The sequence below is a fragment of the Suncus etruscus genome, chromosome 4 (assembly GCF_024139225.1).
Source record: "Suncus etruscus isolate mSunEtr1 chromosome 4, mSunEtr1.pri.cur, whole genome shotgun sequence".
Lineage (NCBI taxonomy): Eukaryota > Metazoa > Chordata > Mammalia > Eulipotyphla > Soricidae > Suncus > Suncus etruscus.
Window position 1 is genome coordinate 71,833,785 of NC_064851.1, and position 13,304 is coordinate 71,847,088.

Here is a 13,304-nt window from a genome sequence, read left to right on the forward strand (position 1 = left end):
ATAAAAATTTGATTAAAAAATAACCTCTATAATAGTATCCCTCTTTGCAACTAGGGAGAGTATTATCTAGATAAATATATAAAACAACATAAAATATGGTACCAGAGTGGTATTTTAGCAGGTCATTTGTCTTAAAGGTAGCCAACCCAAGTTTAATATTGGCATACCATATTGTCTCTTCAAGATTGAATGCAGAACCAGAAGTCAGTCCTTTAGTACTTCTGCATGTGGCCTAGGGAATAAAATGAATACTTAAAAAATAAAACAATATAAAATTAGCAAGAAACTTAAATTAGTCATTTTATTAATAGGCAAGATTTTTTGTATTTTGGGGGCCAGAGCAATGGTGCAACAGTAAGGTGTTTGCCTTGCATGCGGCTAACTTAGGATGGACCATGTTTTGAATCCATGACAGCACATATGGTCCCTCAAGCCAGAAGCAATTTCTGAGCACATCCAGGAGTAAACTCTGAGTGTCACCAGGTGTTGCCCAAAAACCAAAAAAAAAAAAAATCATAATAATTATTGATATTTAGATAAATAAATTAAACCTTATTTTTGTGACTCTATTTTATAAAGGAATTGGTTATGTTTATAGTAATTTGCATTCTGGTATCTCTGACTTGTGACTGTCACGAAGAAGTTGGTGATAATTTAAGTATTAACACATGGAAAGTTTATTTAAACTAGTGAAAAAATATATATGTATGTTTAATACATTTTATTATATTAAAATATTTTATTTTTCTAAACATAATATATTTAACTTTTTTTCAAAATTTTATTTTTATGCTATGCCTGCTCCTAGTCTAATGAAGATAAAAATACATGAGTATTTAGTTCCTTAACTCTGGAACTGATAGTGGAAATGCTGACAATTCCTTATTCCACATAGGAGTGAAATGAAGTAACTTTATAGTAATGCTGATGTGGGTATTTAAGACTATATGAGAAATCCATAAAGTTTCCCAAGAGAGTTCATATTATTCATTGAACTCAGTATGTGGTATAATAATTTCTTATCTATCATTTTTTCACCATGTTATTATTTATCTTTGTGCTTTGTGAAATAGAGAAAGGAAGTCTAAAAGAAAATCAAGGCTTGATATAAAAATATCTTGTGCCACAATGCAGGTGGATATCAAAATCATAGCTGAAAAAGTCTTTTATTACTCAAAATTAAATATGAAAATAATGAGATATGACACTTCCACAATCAATAAGTGCTAAAAATGCTGCATTTTTAGAGTGAAATATGAACCTATTTCACATATATCTAAAAATATTATTTATCTCAGGCATATGCAACTTTGTTTGCTAATGTCAGTTTTCTTATTAGCTTCTAAGGGCAACCAAATTAATAAATAAAATAGTCATAGAAAATTATATATGACAGGATCAAAATAGCAGATGTCTTGAGTTTTTTTTTCTTTACCTGCTTTGGTCCTTATACAGTTAAAACTCTCTAAACCTTACCATGTACTTATGTCTCAAAGGTGATTTATCAAAATTTACAAGCAGCATTGTCTGAGGTTGGGGATAGTGGATTCTAATATGGAAAACTTTATATGTGTGTGTGTGTTTATATGTATATATATGAGGGGCTATGGAGAAAAGCTGCTATTGAAAGAACGTGGCTTGGCCACCAATTTAAATTTGATGATGGTAAGAAATCATGAAACCATTCAATTTGAGGAACAAAATTGATAAATTGTACATGCTAATGATTTACTTTTTTCTTGAGTTCCCTTTACTAATTATTAGTATATGCACTGAAATAAATACTGAAGAACATCATTTCTAATCTATTCTAGGCTTAAACAGATGAATATAATTTTATAAAGATTAATTTAGAAGGAAAATACATATCTTTTATACTTAGAGGGTGTTTTAACTTCATTTTTCCCTAATGGCTGCAGAGTATTTCATTGTGTAGTTGTACCACAATTTATTTAAGCATCTGTTTTGAGTCACTTGGGTTGTTTCAAGGTTCTGGATATGTAAATATTACTGTGACAGACATATGAATGCATAGGGTGTTTTGTGTTCCTAGTGTATGTTTATCTAGGGTATGTTTCAATTTTTAATACAGCAAACAAGCAGACCTACCCCTCCAACTCATATTTGACAACTATGGAGCATATTTGAGTCATAGACCTCAAAGTAAAAGTATACCAAGAATTATCCAAAGCATAGATTGTTAACAAGGGGAGCACACTGTGTGCTGTGCTCCCTTGCTAATCCAAAGACAAGACAGTTTTCTGCCAGCCCCTTTTAGCACATTTTTTTTACCACATGAGATAGAAGCAATAGCCTTTTCTTAAACCTTTACTAGCGTGGATTTATTTTTAGTAATTTTTTAGGCCTCTATGCCTAATGTAGTCTATTGATTGCAAAATAATAACCATTTTTTCTACATGTTCAGTAAAATTCCTTGAAGAACATATTATATACTTATCAGAGACTGCAGTTTACTTAGATTATTGGCGTTCTGATGAAATAGAAGCTAAATAATATACCGTATTTGTAGTATACTCATTATATATGAGTATGTATATATATAAAATTGCATAATATGAATCATTATTGCATACATATGGTGACATTTTTATAACTAAATATTTTCTTATTAAGCACAATGATTCCTGGAGTAATCTAACATCTTGTTTAGATGTTTCAAACTATTAATAAATAGGACAAGAAAATAAAATTAATCATTGTCCTTAACATGAAGCTTTCTATAATTTAAGGAAAGTTATAACTTGAATGACAAATTAAAAATTAACTGATTATTTCCCACAGTTGTTCCACTTTTGTGTTTGCAGGAAGAACCCTATGTCTTATTTAAGAAGTCTGACAAACCTCTCTATGGGAATGATCGATTTGAGGGCTACTGCATTGACCTCCTCAGAGAGTTATCTACAATACTTGGCTTTACATATGAAATTAGACTTGTGGAGGATGGGAAATATGGAGCTCAGGATGATTCCAATGGACAATGGAATGGAATGGTTCGTGAATTAATTGATCATGTAAGTCCTTTTTACCCTTGTTTTGACAGATTCCTAAGAGATTTCCTCTTTTTATGGAGATAACAATTACAAAAATGAACATTGTACTTAATTTTAAGCTCATATTTACTTCAACAGTGACATTAACTTATACACTACATTTTACAATTTTGTTAAATAAAAAAGAACCTAAGAGGCCTGCCTGCAGTTTTGTTAAACGTGTCTCATTATAACTATTAATTTATTACCTTGAAATACCAAAACTTCATTTCTAATTACAATATTATTCCTGAATGTTGCTAATATGAATTATTCTGGTGATGCTTAGCAGGTATTCCTGGCTATATGCTCAGTAATTGGTCCTGGCTTGGGGGGGGCATATGGGATGCAGGGGGATTGAACTGTGGTCTGTCCTAGATCAGCGTGTGCAAGGCAAATGCCCTACTGCTTAGGCCACAGCTCTGACCCCAAATTATTGTGATATCTAAATGCTTCTTCACATTTTATTTTTAATAAATATCTTTATTTAAGCATCATGATTATAAGCATGCTTGTAGTTGGGTTTTAGTTATATTAAAAAAAGAGAACATCCCTTCAACATATTTTAAAAGTTCAATGAAAAACAAACAAAATATTAAGCAGTTAGAAGGAGGATAGACATTTTATTTTTATTTGAATAATTCATGTATTCACTTGCCCAGATAAATATAATTTAATAATTTGTCACATAACAGTATTACATAATATTTCAAATAAACTCAACATTAAGTATCATAAAACTGTTTGATGGGGGCCAGAGAGATGGCACAACAGTAGTGAGTTTTTTTTAGCATGTGGCAGACCAGGATGAAACTGGATTACTTTCATCTTTTGTAATGGAATTGTACTAGAATGAACATAATGGTGTGTGTCTTTTCAAATAGTGGACTGCACAGAAATTTTAGATCACCAGTGTCTTCACATATAAATTTTTACATATGTTTAATTTTATTTTTTTATTTTACTGTGCAGAAGCTTTCTTTTTTTATTTAAGGATTATTTTATTTTTAAATATAAAATCCTTATTTAAGCACCATGCTTACAAGCACGATAGTAGTTGGGTTTCAGTCATAAACAGAACACCCCCTTCTCCAGTGCAACACTTCCACCACACCTTGCATTGCTCAGTGTTTACTCCTAGCTCTGAACTCAAGGATAACTCTTGATAGGGTTGGAGGACCGTAGAGGATTAAACCTGGATTTACATAGAAAGCAAGCTGCTATTTATTATACAATCTCTCTAGCCCCTAGTTTATGAATTTTAATTAAGTTTTTGTGATTTAAAATTGTTTAATTTTTAAATTTTATAAATTTTTCTTTTAAATATTTTATTACAATATTTCTACAATTTATAGGGCAGAATAATAAAAGTAAGAAAGTTACACAAACCTATGGTAAAAAAAAGATGATGGCTTGATGAATGAGGCAGTGGTGAAATAATTTCATAGCTTTATTTTTCTCTCTTTGGTTTCTTATTTAGGCATTATTTTTAATAAAGTTTTTAATATCAGATTCTGTATATTCATGTTTTATGCTTAAAATTCAGCATGAGGGTCAGCATCCTTCACCAATTACCCATGCATGCTTCCCTCCCTCTTCTACTAGTTGTCCTTAATACACTTTATTTAAAATTAAAAAAATATTAATAAAATTGGGTCACAAATTTACAACAATATCGCCTCTTAAAATTTGAATAAACATAGTTACTCCACTTCTAAAAGAACAGAGGCATGTATCAGAGTTTGGTATAAAATATAAAATTTTAAAAAATGGTATTAAACTGATACCACTGATAAGGTCTTAAAGCTATTTGATCATTTTATTTTCATGATGCCCTACCCATCACACCCATTATTTCACTTTCAATTTTTTCATTCATATTTAAGTTTACCATTTCTTTATGCTTTTCTGAGCTCATTTTGTGAGCTAACCCTCAGTTTTAAATATTTAGCATGAGTGATTAAGTCAGAATGATGATTATAGTTAATGTATTTTTGTACAACTTCAACCTAGTTTACATATTTATGAGCATGTTAATTTAAATGCAAATTAGTAATTCTTACTGATAAGCAGACTAACATTCTGAATTTCTCCCTTTCTTTACTTTTCTCAGATGAGATTATCCTCAGTAATGATTTGATTATTTTGATATGAAGATCATTCCCTTCTAATCCATATTTATTGTTCAGCTAAAAGTTGTTTCTAAAAGAGAAATTAATCCTGCTCCCTCATATTAAAAGTTTTAGTAATGTCCATTTTAAATTTGTTGAACCAATTACTTAATATATTCAAAAGTTTTTTTTTTTTTTACATTTGTCGATTATTTATTGCTTGTGAAAATATTTGACCTTCCTCTATGTACTGTCTCATAGCTTCTCTATTCTGGTTCTGGAATTATGAGGTGATTGTAGACCAACACAACTGTAAGAGATAAAAGAGATGAAATCAGGATATTTAATTTTGTTTTAACTCCATGAAACATTGCTATAGGATGGCTGAATCTCTATACTGTCTTTTTTGTTTTTAATTGTTGCCTTGCTACAGAATTTTTTTCTCATTCTGTTTCTTATAGATATTGTTTCTTTATTTTGATTCTTTACAGGTAGGTACAGCTTAGTTGCTGGGAAGCTTTGGGTTCCTATATATCTCAAGTTCTCTTGGAACCATGGTGCTAAAAATTACCGTATTTTCTATATAAGACGACTTTTGAAACAAAAAAAGTCAACTGAAAATCAGGGTCGTCTTATACTTCGAGTATATCCCGAAAAATGTTTCAATATGCCACTAAACGAAAATTGTCTGAATATTGCCACAAAACAAATTTTCCAACTGATCCTGCACCAATCACTGCCAGGCTGCTCGGACCGCCTCTCTAACTCAGCCAATCCAAGCAGGCTTTTTATGCATGCAAATTAGACAATGTTCTGGACCCGAATCTACACTGTCAAAAGCCTGCTCAGATTGGCTGGAGTCAGAGAGAAAGTCTATTACAGTATAACCTTTGAACCTTTGCTTGTTGTGATTGGCTCACTGTGGAAGATACAGTTGCAGCACAGGAAAGTTCTGTCTGATACAGCCAATATAGGCCTAAACCTATGTTTTAACTGCAAAATTAGGGGGTCGTCTTATACCCCCAGTCGTTTTATACGTCGGAAAATACGGTAGTTTCCTTAGACATGTAGATAGAGTATCACTTTTGAAGTTGTTAGAAATCAAAATTTAAAATTCTATCTCAGATATAAGATTCTTAAATGGAAAGTAGAAATCCCTGTGTAGAAAGTCATACTGGTGGAGCCTGAAAGATTATTACACTAGGCAAAGAATATGCCTTGTACAATCTACCTGGGCTCAATTTTTAATGCTTTTTATAGTTTCTGATTTTACCAGGATTTATCCCAAAACACAGAGCCAGCAATAAGCTCTGCACATATCTGGGTATGACTCAATCTTTTATTTTCTGTTTCGTTTTGGGTTTTTTTTTTGGCCACTCCCGGTGATGCTCAGGGGTTATTCTTGGCTATACTCTCAAAAATTGCTCCTGGCATGGGGGACCATATGGAACACAGCGATCCATCCTAGGCTAGTGCACACAAGGCAGATGCCTTACGGCAGGGGTGGCGAACACGCGACTAGCCGCTCTTTGCCTCTTATCATGATTTTTTATACTGTGGCTCTTTGCCAAGTTTGAATTTTGTTCTGCTGCTTCTAAGGAGAGATCTCCAAGTGCATCCTCCCGCCTCCCATCCCTCGGAAACAACTGCACGGGCCAGCTAGCGGGACCCGTGTGTCACATGTTGGGTCACATCTTCCCGTGATTTCTTAGTGTGGAGGACGCAGCACACCCTCTCCATCACTGCAGGATTTTGACCCTCACTCAAAATGGCAAAATGCAATAAGTGTTTAATAGATTATTATTAAAATTAGATGCTTTTGTGTGAGTGTTTGTCTGTTTTGGCAGGTCACTGCGTGGTGTGGTTCTCTGACGCTCACAGTTGAAAATTTTGGCTCTTTGTGTCGAACTTGTTCACCACCCCTGCCTTACGGCTTATGCCACCATGCTTCTGCTCTGGCCCCTCACTCAATCTTTTTAAAACAAAATATTACTGGTAATTCTAATATTTTTTGAGAGTCAATTGATGTCTTACACATCAATTAGACATGTTTAATCAATCCCTTTATAAGTATATCCTGATCAATTTTTATTATTTATTTATTTATTTATACATTTTTGTAATGCCAATAATTAATTTAATTCATGTGAAACGTGCTTTATCACTGAATTCTAACTCTGTCTGTTGGAGTTATCTTTATTTAAGTGCGTCATCTTTTTAATTGAAGTTTAAAGTAGGACACTTCTCTTAATTCCATCTATTCTTTTCTTGTTCAACTATAAGCATGTTGATTTTTTTTAAGTCTTGTCCTTTGCTTCCATGCCTGTTTTTAATCTATAGTTCTTTAATTAACTACAACTAAATTTATTTTCACTGAATTTCTCTACAAGAGCTAATTTGATTCTGTCTGATGGGTAGTTTTAAAATAATTTATAAATTATATTGACCTGAAAGCCTTACATTATACAAAATGTGTTTCATAATGATTTCCTATTCGGTATAATTGACTGTGTCTTAAAGCATTGCCACCAATATATGATGACACTTACACTGCCTTATAATTTTTTTGACTTTTCTTTCCTTTAGGTAGGTTTTACTCATTAAGTTTTTCTTTCCACTTGCTGGCAACAGTAAACCATGGTAGCTGTTGGCCAGTGGTTTGTACCTGGGACAATTTTTCCCAAAAAATGCATTTGATCTTTTAGGAAGATTTACACTTTAATTGCCATTGCTTATGAAGCTGGAAAGATTCTATTTTTTAATCTATGATGAGAAGTAGGAGAAAATAGAATGTAAACAATGAATATTATAGACCTTCGTGGCAAAGAATTGTTATATTTTAATTGAACTTTATTAAAGCCCTGTGTTCTACAAAGTTATTCATAGTTGAGTTTTAGGCATATGATGTTCAAGTACTGTTCCCATTAGCAAAAACATCTTTTTACCAGCCATGTTTACAGGTTCCTATCTCTACCCTCAGCCTGCCATCTTCATCTGCATTTTATTAGTATGGTTTCTAAAGTTTGTGTTTAATGATTTTAGTTGTCTATGTGTTTGGATAATTAACTTTATTATTTTTGAAGACTAACAATGTAACTGATTCCCTGTAACTTCTTCCCCAACATTACTCCACTTTTATTTTTATTCCTTCCTACCAATAGATATTTTTTCCTCTTCCTCTCTCTATTCTGGAGATAATAGTAATAATAGTAATCTAGGCATCTCCTCCTTTAAAACAATGCATCAGACAGATAGATACAGAGTAATCTCACTAATCTATGGGATTTAAGAAAAATAAAAGACTTTATAGTAATAATACGCAAAGAATAGAGGTGAGGGTTGGATGGACCAGCCATGATATGAAGCTTACCACAAAGAGTGGTGAATGCACTTAGAGAATTAACTATTCTAACAACTATCATGGTAGTGAGTGAGAGAAGTAGTATGCCTGTCTCTAATACAGGCAGGGCTAGGGGAGGAGCAAGATGGGGAAGAGGGGCAATGGTGGTGGGAAGGTTGTACTGGAGAAAGACGGTGTTCTTTTTATCTAAACTAAAATTCTACTACAAACATGTTTGTAATTATGGTGCTTAAATAAATATATTATAAAAATAAATAAATTATATTTGCATCTACCTCTTATGAGGCAATTAATAAAAAAAATAAATCAATACCATGACTTGCAAGCAGCTGACCTGGGTTCAATTCCCAACATTCCATTTAGTTTCGCAACTCATCAAAGAAACTTTCCTGAGTCCAGAGTCAGGGATAGTTTCTGAGTTCAGAGCCAGGACTAAATCCCAAGCAAAGCTGGTTAAGGTCCCCATTAAATAAATAAATAATAACAAAACAAAAGATACATTCCTTTATTCACTTATTCTAAATACCACATATAAGTGATACTGTACTATATTTATCTTCATATAAGTTACTTCACTTAATATTATATCTTCCTGTTCCATTCATAATTCAACAAATTTCATGCCTTCATCAGCCCTTATAACTGTATATAATTATTACATTGTGTATGCAAACCCCATATTCATGATCCAATTATCGTTTTTGTATATCTAGGTTGATTGCAAATATTATGATGTACTGAGTGATAAAATGCATAATAATGTGTATATTTTATAAGGGATTATTTTATTTAAAAAAACTAATAGTGATTTAATGTAGTCACTATTAAGAAAGTCACATTAAGAAAGTCTGGTCAAGGCACACTAGTATTGTAGAAAAATTCTGAAAGCAATGTAGATATTCTTTAGCAAAACATTTAGTAAAATCTCTGAGGGATAGTTCTTTGATAAAGATGCTAAGGTGCTTCAGCAGGACCTGTGTGACCCATGTACCACAGATGATCAGAGAATGATTATCTAAGGGTAAAATTTAGTGGTGATACTGATAGAAATGACAAGAGGTGGGCCATGCATATACATCTAAAATTGTGAGATATAATCAACTATATCTGAACTAAGTTTCTGTGAACTTAAAAATTTGATGTAGTCTTGGGTGCAGAGGCATTTAACAATAGTCTTATACTAATAATTATTCAAAAGGTATTTTTGATCTTGTCAGTTTAATTAAATTAAGCAGAGGAGAAGTAAATAGCAAACAGTCATAGATATAAAATAGCAAGTATGGAGAAACATAATTTAAAACAAAAATCTTTATGAAACCCAGAAAAATCTCCACAAAATCAAGAAATTAATCATTCAAATTTAATCATTAGAGTTTTTATTTATTAATAAGAAGTAAACCAAAAATAATACATACAATTGGAATTTTGCTGACAGTATTTGAAAAGGATTGTTTTTTAAATGTCTATTCTCTATCATTATATGTATATACAAAGGTCATTGATTTTTGTGTGTTAATTTGTAGCCTGCCACTTTGCTAACGGAATCTTATTCTTGAGCCTTTTTGGCAGAGTCTTTAGGGTTTTCTAAATATAGTAGCATGTTATCTGCAGTGAGAGCTTTTCTAACTGATTGGTCTTGGTATCTTTTACTTGCATTATTGCTATAGCAAGTAATTCCAGTACTATGTTATATAGGAGTGCCAATAGGAGGCAGCCTTGTCTTGTGCCAGATTTTAAAAGAAAGACTTTCAGTTTATATCCATTGAGTATAATAATTGCCATGATCTTGTGGCAAATGGCATTGACTATATTGTGTAAAGTACTTTTCAATATGCTCTTAAGAGTTTTATCATGAGTGGGTGTTGAAATTTACCAAATGCTTTATCTGCTTCTACTGATATGATCATATGTTGTTTTTTTTTTTTTTTTTGTAATTTGTTGCCAGGTGCATTATTTGGATTAAATCACACATGAAAAACTATCCTTGCATCTCTGAAATGAAACATACTTGGTCATAGTGTATGACCTTCTTGATAAGGTGTTGGATCCTATTTGCTAGGATTTTGTTGAAGATCTTTACATCTGTGTTCTTCAGGGATATTTGTCTATTGTTCTCTTTTTGTGTGGTATCTGTCTGTTTTTTGTACCAGGGTGATATTAGCTTTGTAAAATCTATGCTGGAATGTTTTTCTTTATTGAAAATTTTTTAAAAACCTGAAAAATAACGATTGTAGTTCCTCTAAAGGTTTGAAAGAATTCGTTAGTCAACCTATCAATTTACTCAATAATTAAGGTCTATTCAGATATGCTATATCATTTTGGTAAAATTTTGGGAGGTTATGACTCCAAAAATTTGTCCATAAAAAACAAACTGTTTTCCTTTTATTCAAATTTTTTAAAAAATTTTATTTTATTGAAACCATTGTTCTCTACTAGGTCCTTCATAGTTGAATTTTAGATATTCAGTGAATTATTCCCAGCACCATGTTTACCCCCTCCACCAATGATCCCAGAGTTTATCCTAGTTCACCACTCTGCCCCTTTACTTATCTGTATAACCGGCCATTTAAGTTTAGATTTACATTTATGTCTCTTGGTATTATTGTTGATAACTTTATCTTGGATATTTAGTTCTTTCCTTTTAATTTCTACACCAATGCACCTGAGACCACTTGGCCCAGGTCCCCAATTTTTCTTTTCTCTTTTTTTATTAATTATAGAGAAGCATGCAAAACTATGAGGTAAAAAAAAAGAAACCAGAATCCCAAGTGTCTATGAAAAAGGCAGGGCCAGTATTTAAAAGCTAAAAAAGAAAAATATTTAAACAAAAAGTAAAAACTGGGTGTGTGTCAGGTTTATTTATTTATTTTAATGGGTACAGAAAAAGTTAGGGAAATAGAAAGGATAAACTGTAAAGCCTAAAAATCATAAAAAACACCTTGCCATAAGTCCAACTAAAATCTCCAGGCATACTGAATTGTCTAACCCCAAAGTCTTTCTTCATGGTTCCAGTAAATTTTTTCTCAATCATGGTTGTTACAGTCAAGTTTCTGTAATTAGAGATCTTGGTATTTGAACAGATCCTATGTTGAATCATGGTGTCAGGGAGCATCTTCTGATTTTATCTCACTATGAAGTGGCAATGCAGGGAACCTTCCTGAAAGCAAGTTGTTGCTGTTTCCAATTCATCAGGATGTCATATGAATCCACTCTGGAGCAAGTTAATGCCAGAACAGTATTAGGGCCTTCCTCAGTAGAAGTCGATTTCTAGTGCTGGTGCAGAAAACTGTGCTAGTTTTAAAGTCACAAGGATGAATGACCATTGTCTGATCATCTAAAGCCTAAGTCAAGTCACTATGACAAATGTTTATAGTGGGGGTAAAAGTTCAGTGGGGGGTACAATTCCCACTGAGCTTAAAACTTATGAGTTCTTTTTTTTTTTTAGTCTGTAGTACTATACTTTATTTTAGCCATTAAACAGACCTCCCATTAGAACAAATTACATCCCACCTACAGAAAAAAACAGAGTGATTCTGTTGTTAATAAGAATAAGTGTGTATTTCTTTCCTTAAACCTTAAACCTCATCTCTATCAGATATAAAAAAACTCAAAATAGCTTTTAAAGTTTGGTAAATATAAAAATTCTTCAGTTTCTTTCACTTTATTTCTCATACATTTAATTACACCATTGTTTTCCATAGCTGTCTGAAGAATTGGGGAAATTGCTCAGAGGGCTGGAGCACATGCCTTGCTTCAGGAGCCCCGAGTTTAATCTATGGCATGACATAGTCCCCTGAGCACTGAGTCAGTGCTCAGAAAAAGGAGCTATCAGATAGAAACAGAATTCGTGATTGTAACTGTGCACCTCTAAAGATGATCACTTGGGGGCCGGAGCAATAGCACAGCAGTGGGGCATTTGCCTTGCACACAGCTGACTCAGGACAGACCTGGATTCAATCCCTGGCACCCATATGGTCCCCCGAGCCAGGAGCGATTTCTGAGTGCATAGCCAGGAGTAACCCCTGAGCATCACTGGGTGTGGCCCAAAAACCAAAACTAAATAAATAAAGATGATAAATTATCTCATTGGTATTAGGCTTAACCAATGAAATGTTAATGAAAGTGACATGCGTAACTCAGGCAAAAACCTTAAGTATATTTTCTGGTTTACTAAGAACTATTTCTTTCTGCCCCCAAACCAGGCATATTCCAGATAGTGCCTCTGTTAGTCTCGATCCATAAATAAAAGTGATTCAGAGAGGACCTCCAGCTAATCCTGAAAGTGCACACACACATGGCACACGTCAGAAAGTCCACAATTTGGGAAGGGTCCTTGTTACCACAGCTTAACACAGACAATGCTGACTGCCTCAGAAATCACATTCTCCACACAGTTACTCATTTCCTCAAACTGCTTACTGTTAATGAACAGAAGTAGAAGCGATCGCCAAACTCACAAACTTCCCCCTTAGAATGTCCCCAACAATGATGACAAATTGGTTTAATATCTCCTCTGAGCCTGAGTCTGATGGACTTAGGAGGGTATCTTCAATAACAGTGTGGAGAAGGTTTCCGAAACCGTGTGTTCTAGCCCAGGAGAAAAGGTGCCGTATTTATTGGTACATCTCTGGCCCATAGGAACAACCTTACCATTTATGGGTTTTTTCTCATTGTGTACAATTGACATTATTTTTTTCTCCTTCGAACTCCTTTTTTTAATTTATGTATCTTGGTGATTTATACCATGGCATTTCTTCAATCCTCTCAGTCAAAGTAAAGGTG

At 33.1% G+C, this 13,304-nt stretch overlaps 1 protein-coding gene across 2 annotated transcripts in view; it reads left to right on the top strand.

Annotated features, from left to right (window-relative positions):
• GRIK2 (glutamate ionotropic receptor kainate type subunit 2) overlaps nucleotides 1–13,304 on the top strand; it is a 691,383-nt gene that overhangs the window by 465,003 nt on the left and 213,076 nt on the right. For both annotated transcript variants that reach the window (XM_049771324.1, XM_049771325.1), the window contains exon 10: nucleotides 2,826–3,032. In XM_049771324.1, coding sequence (XP_049627281.1) covers nucleotides 2,826–3,032 — 207 coding nt within the window. The remainder of the gene's footprint in view (nucleotides 1–2,825; nucleotides 3,033–13,304) is intronic.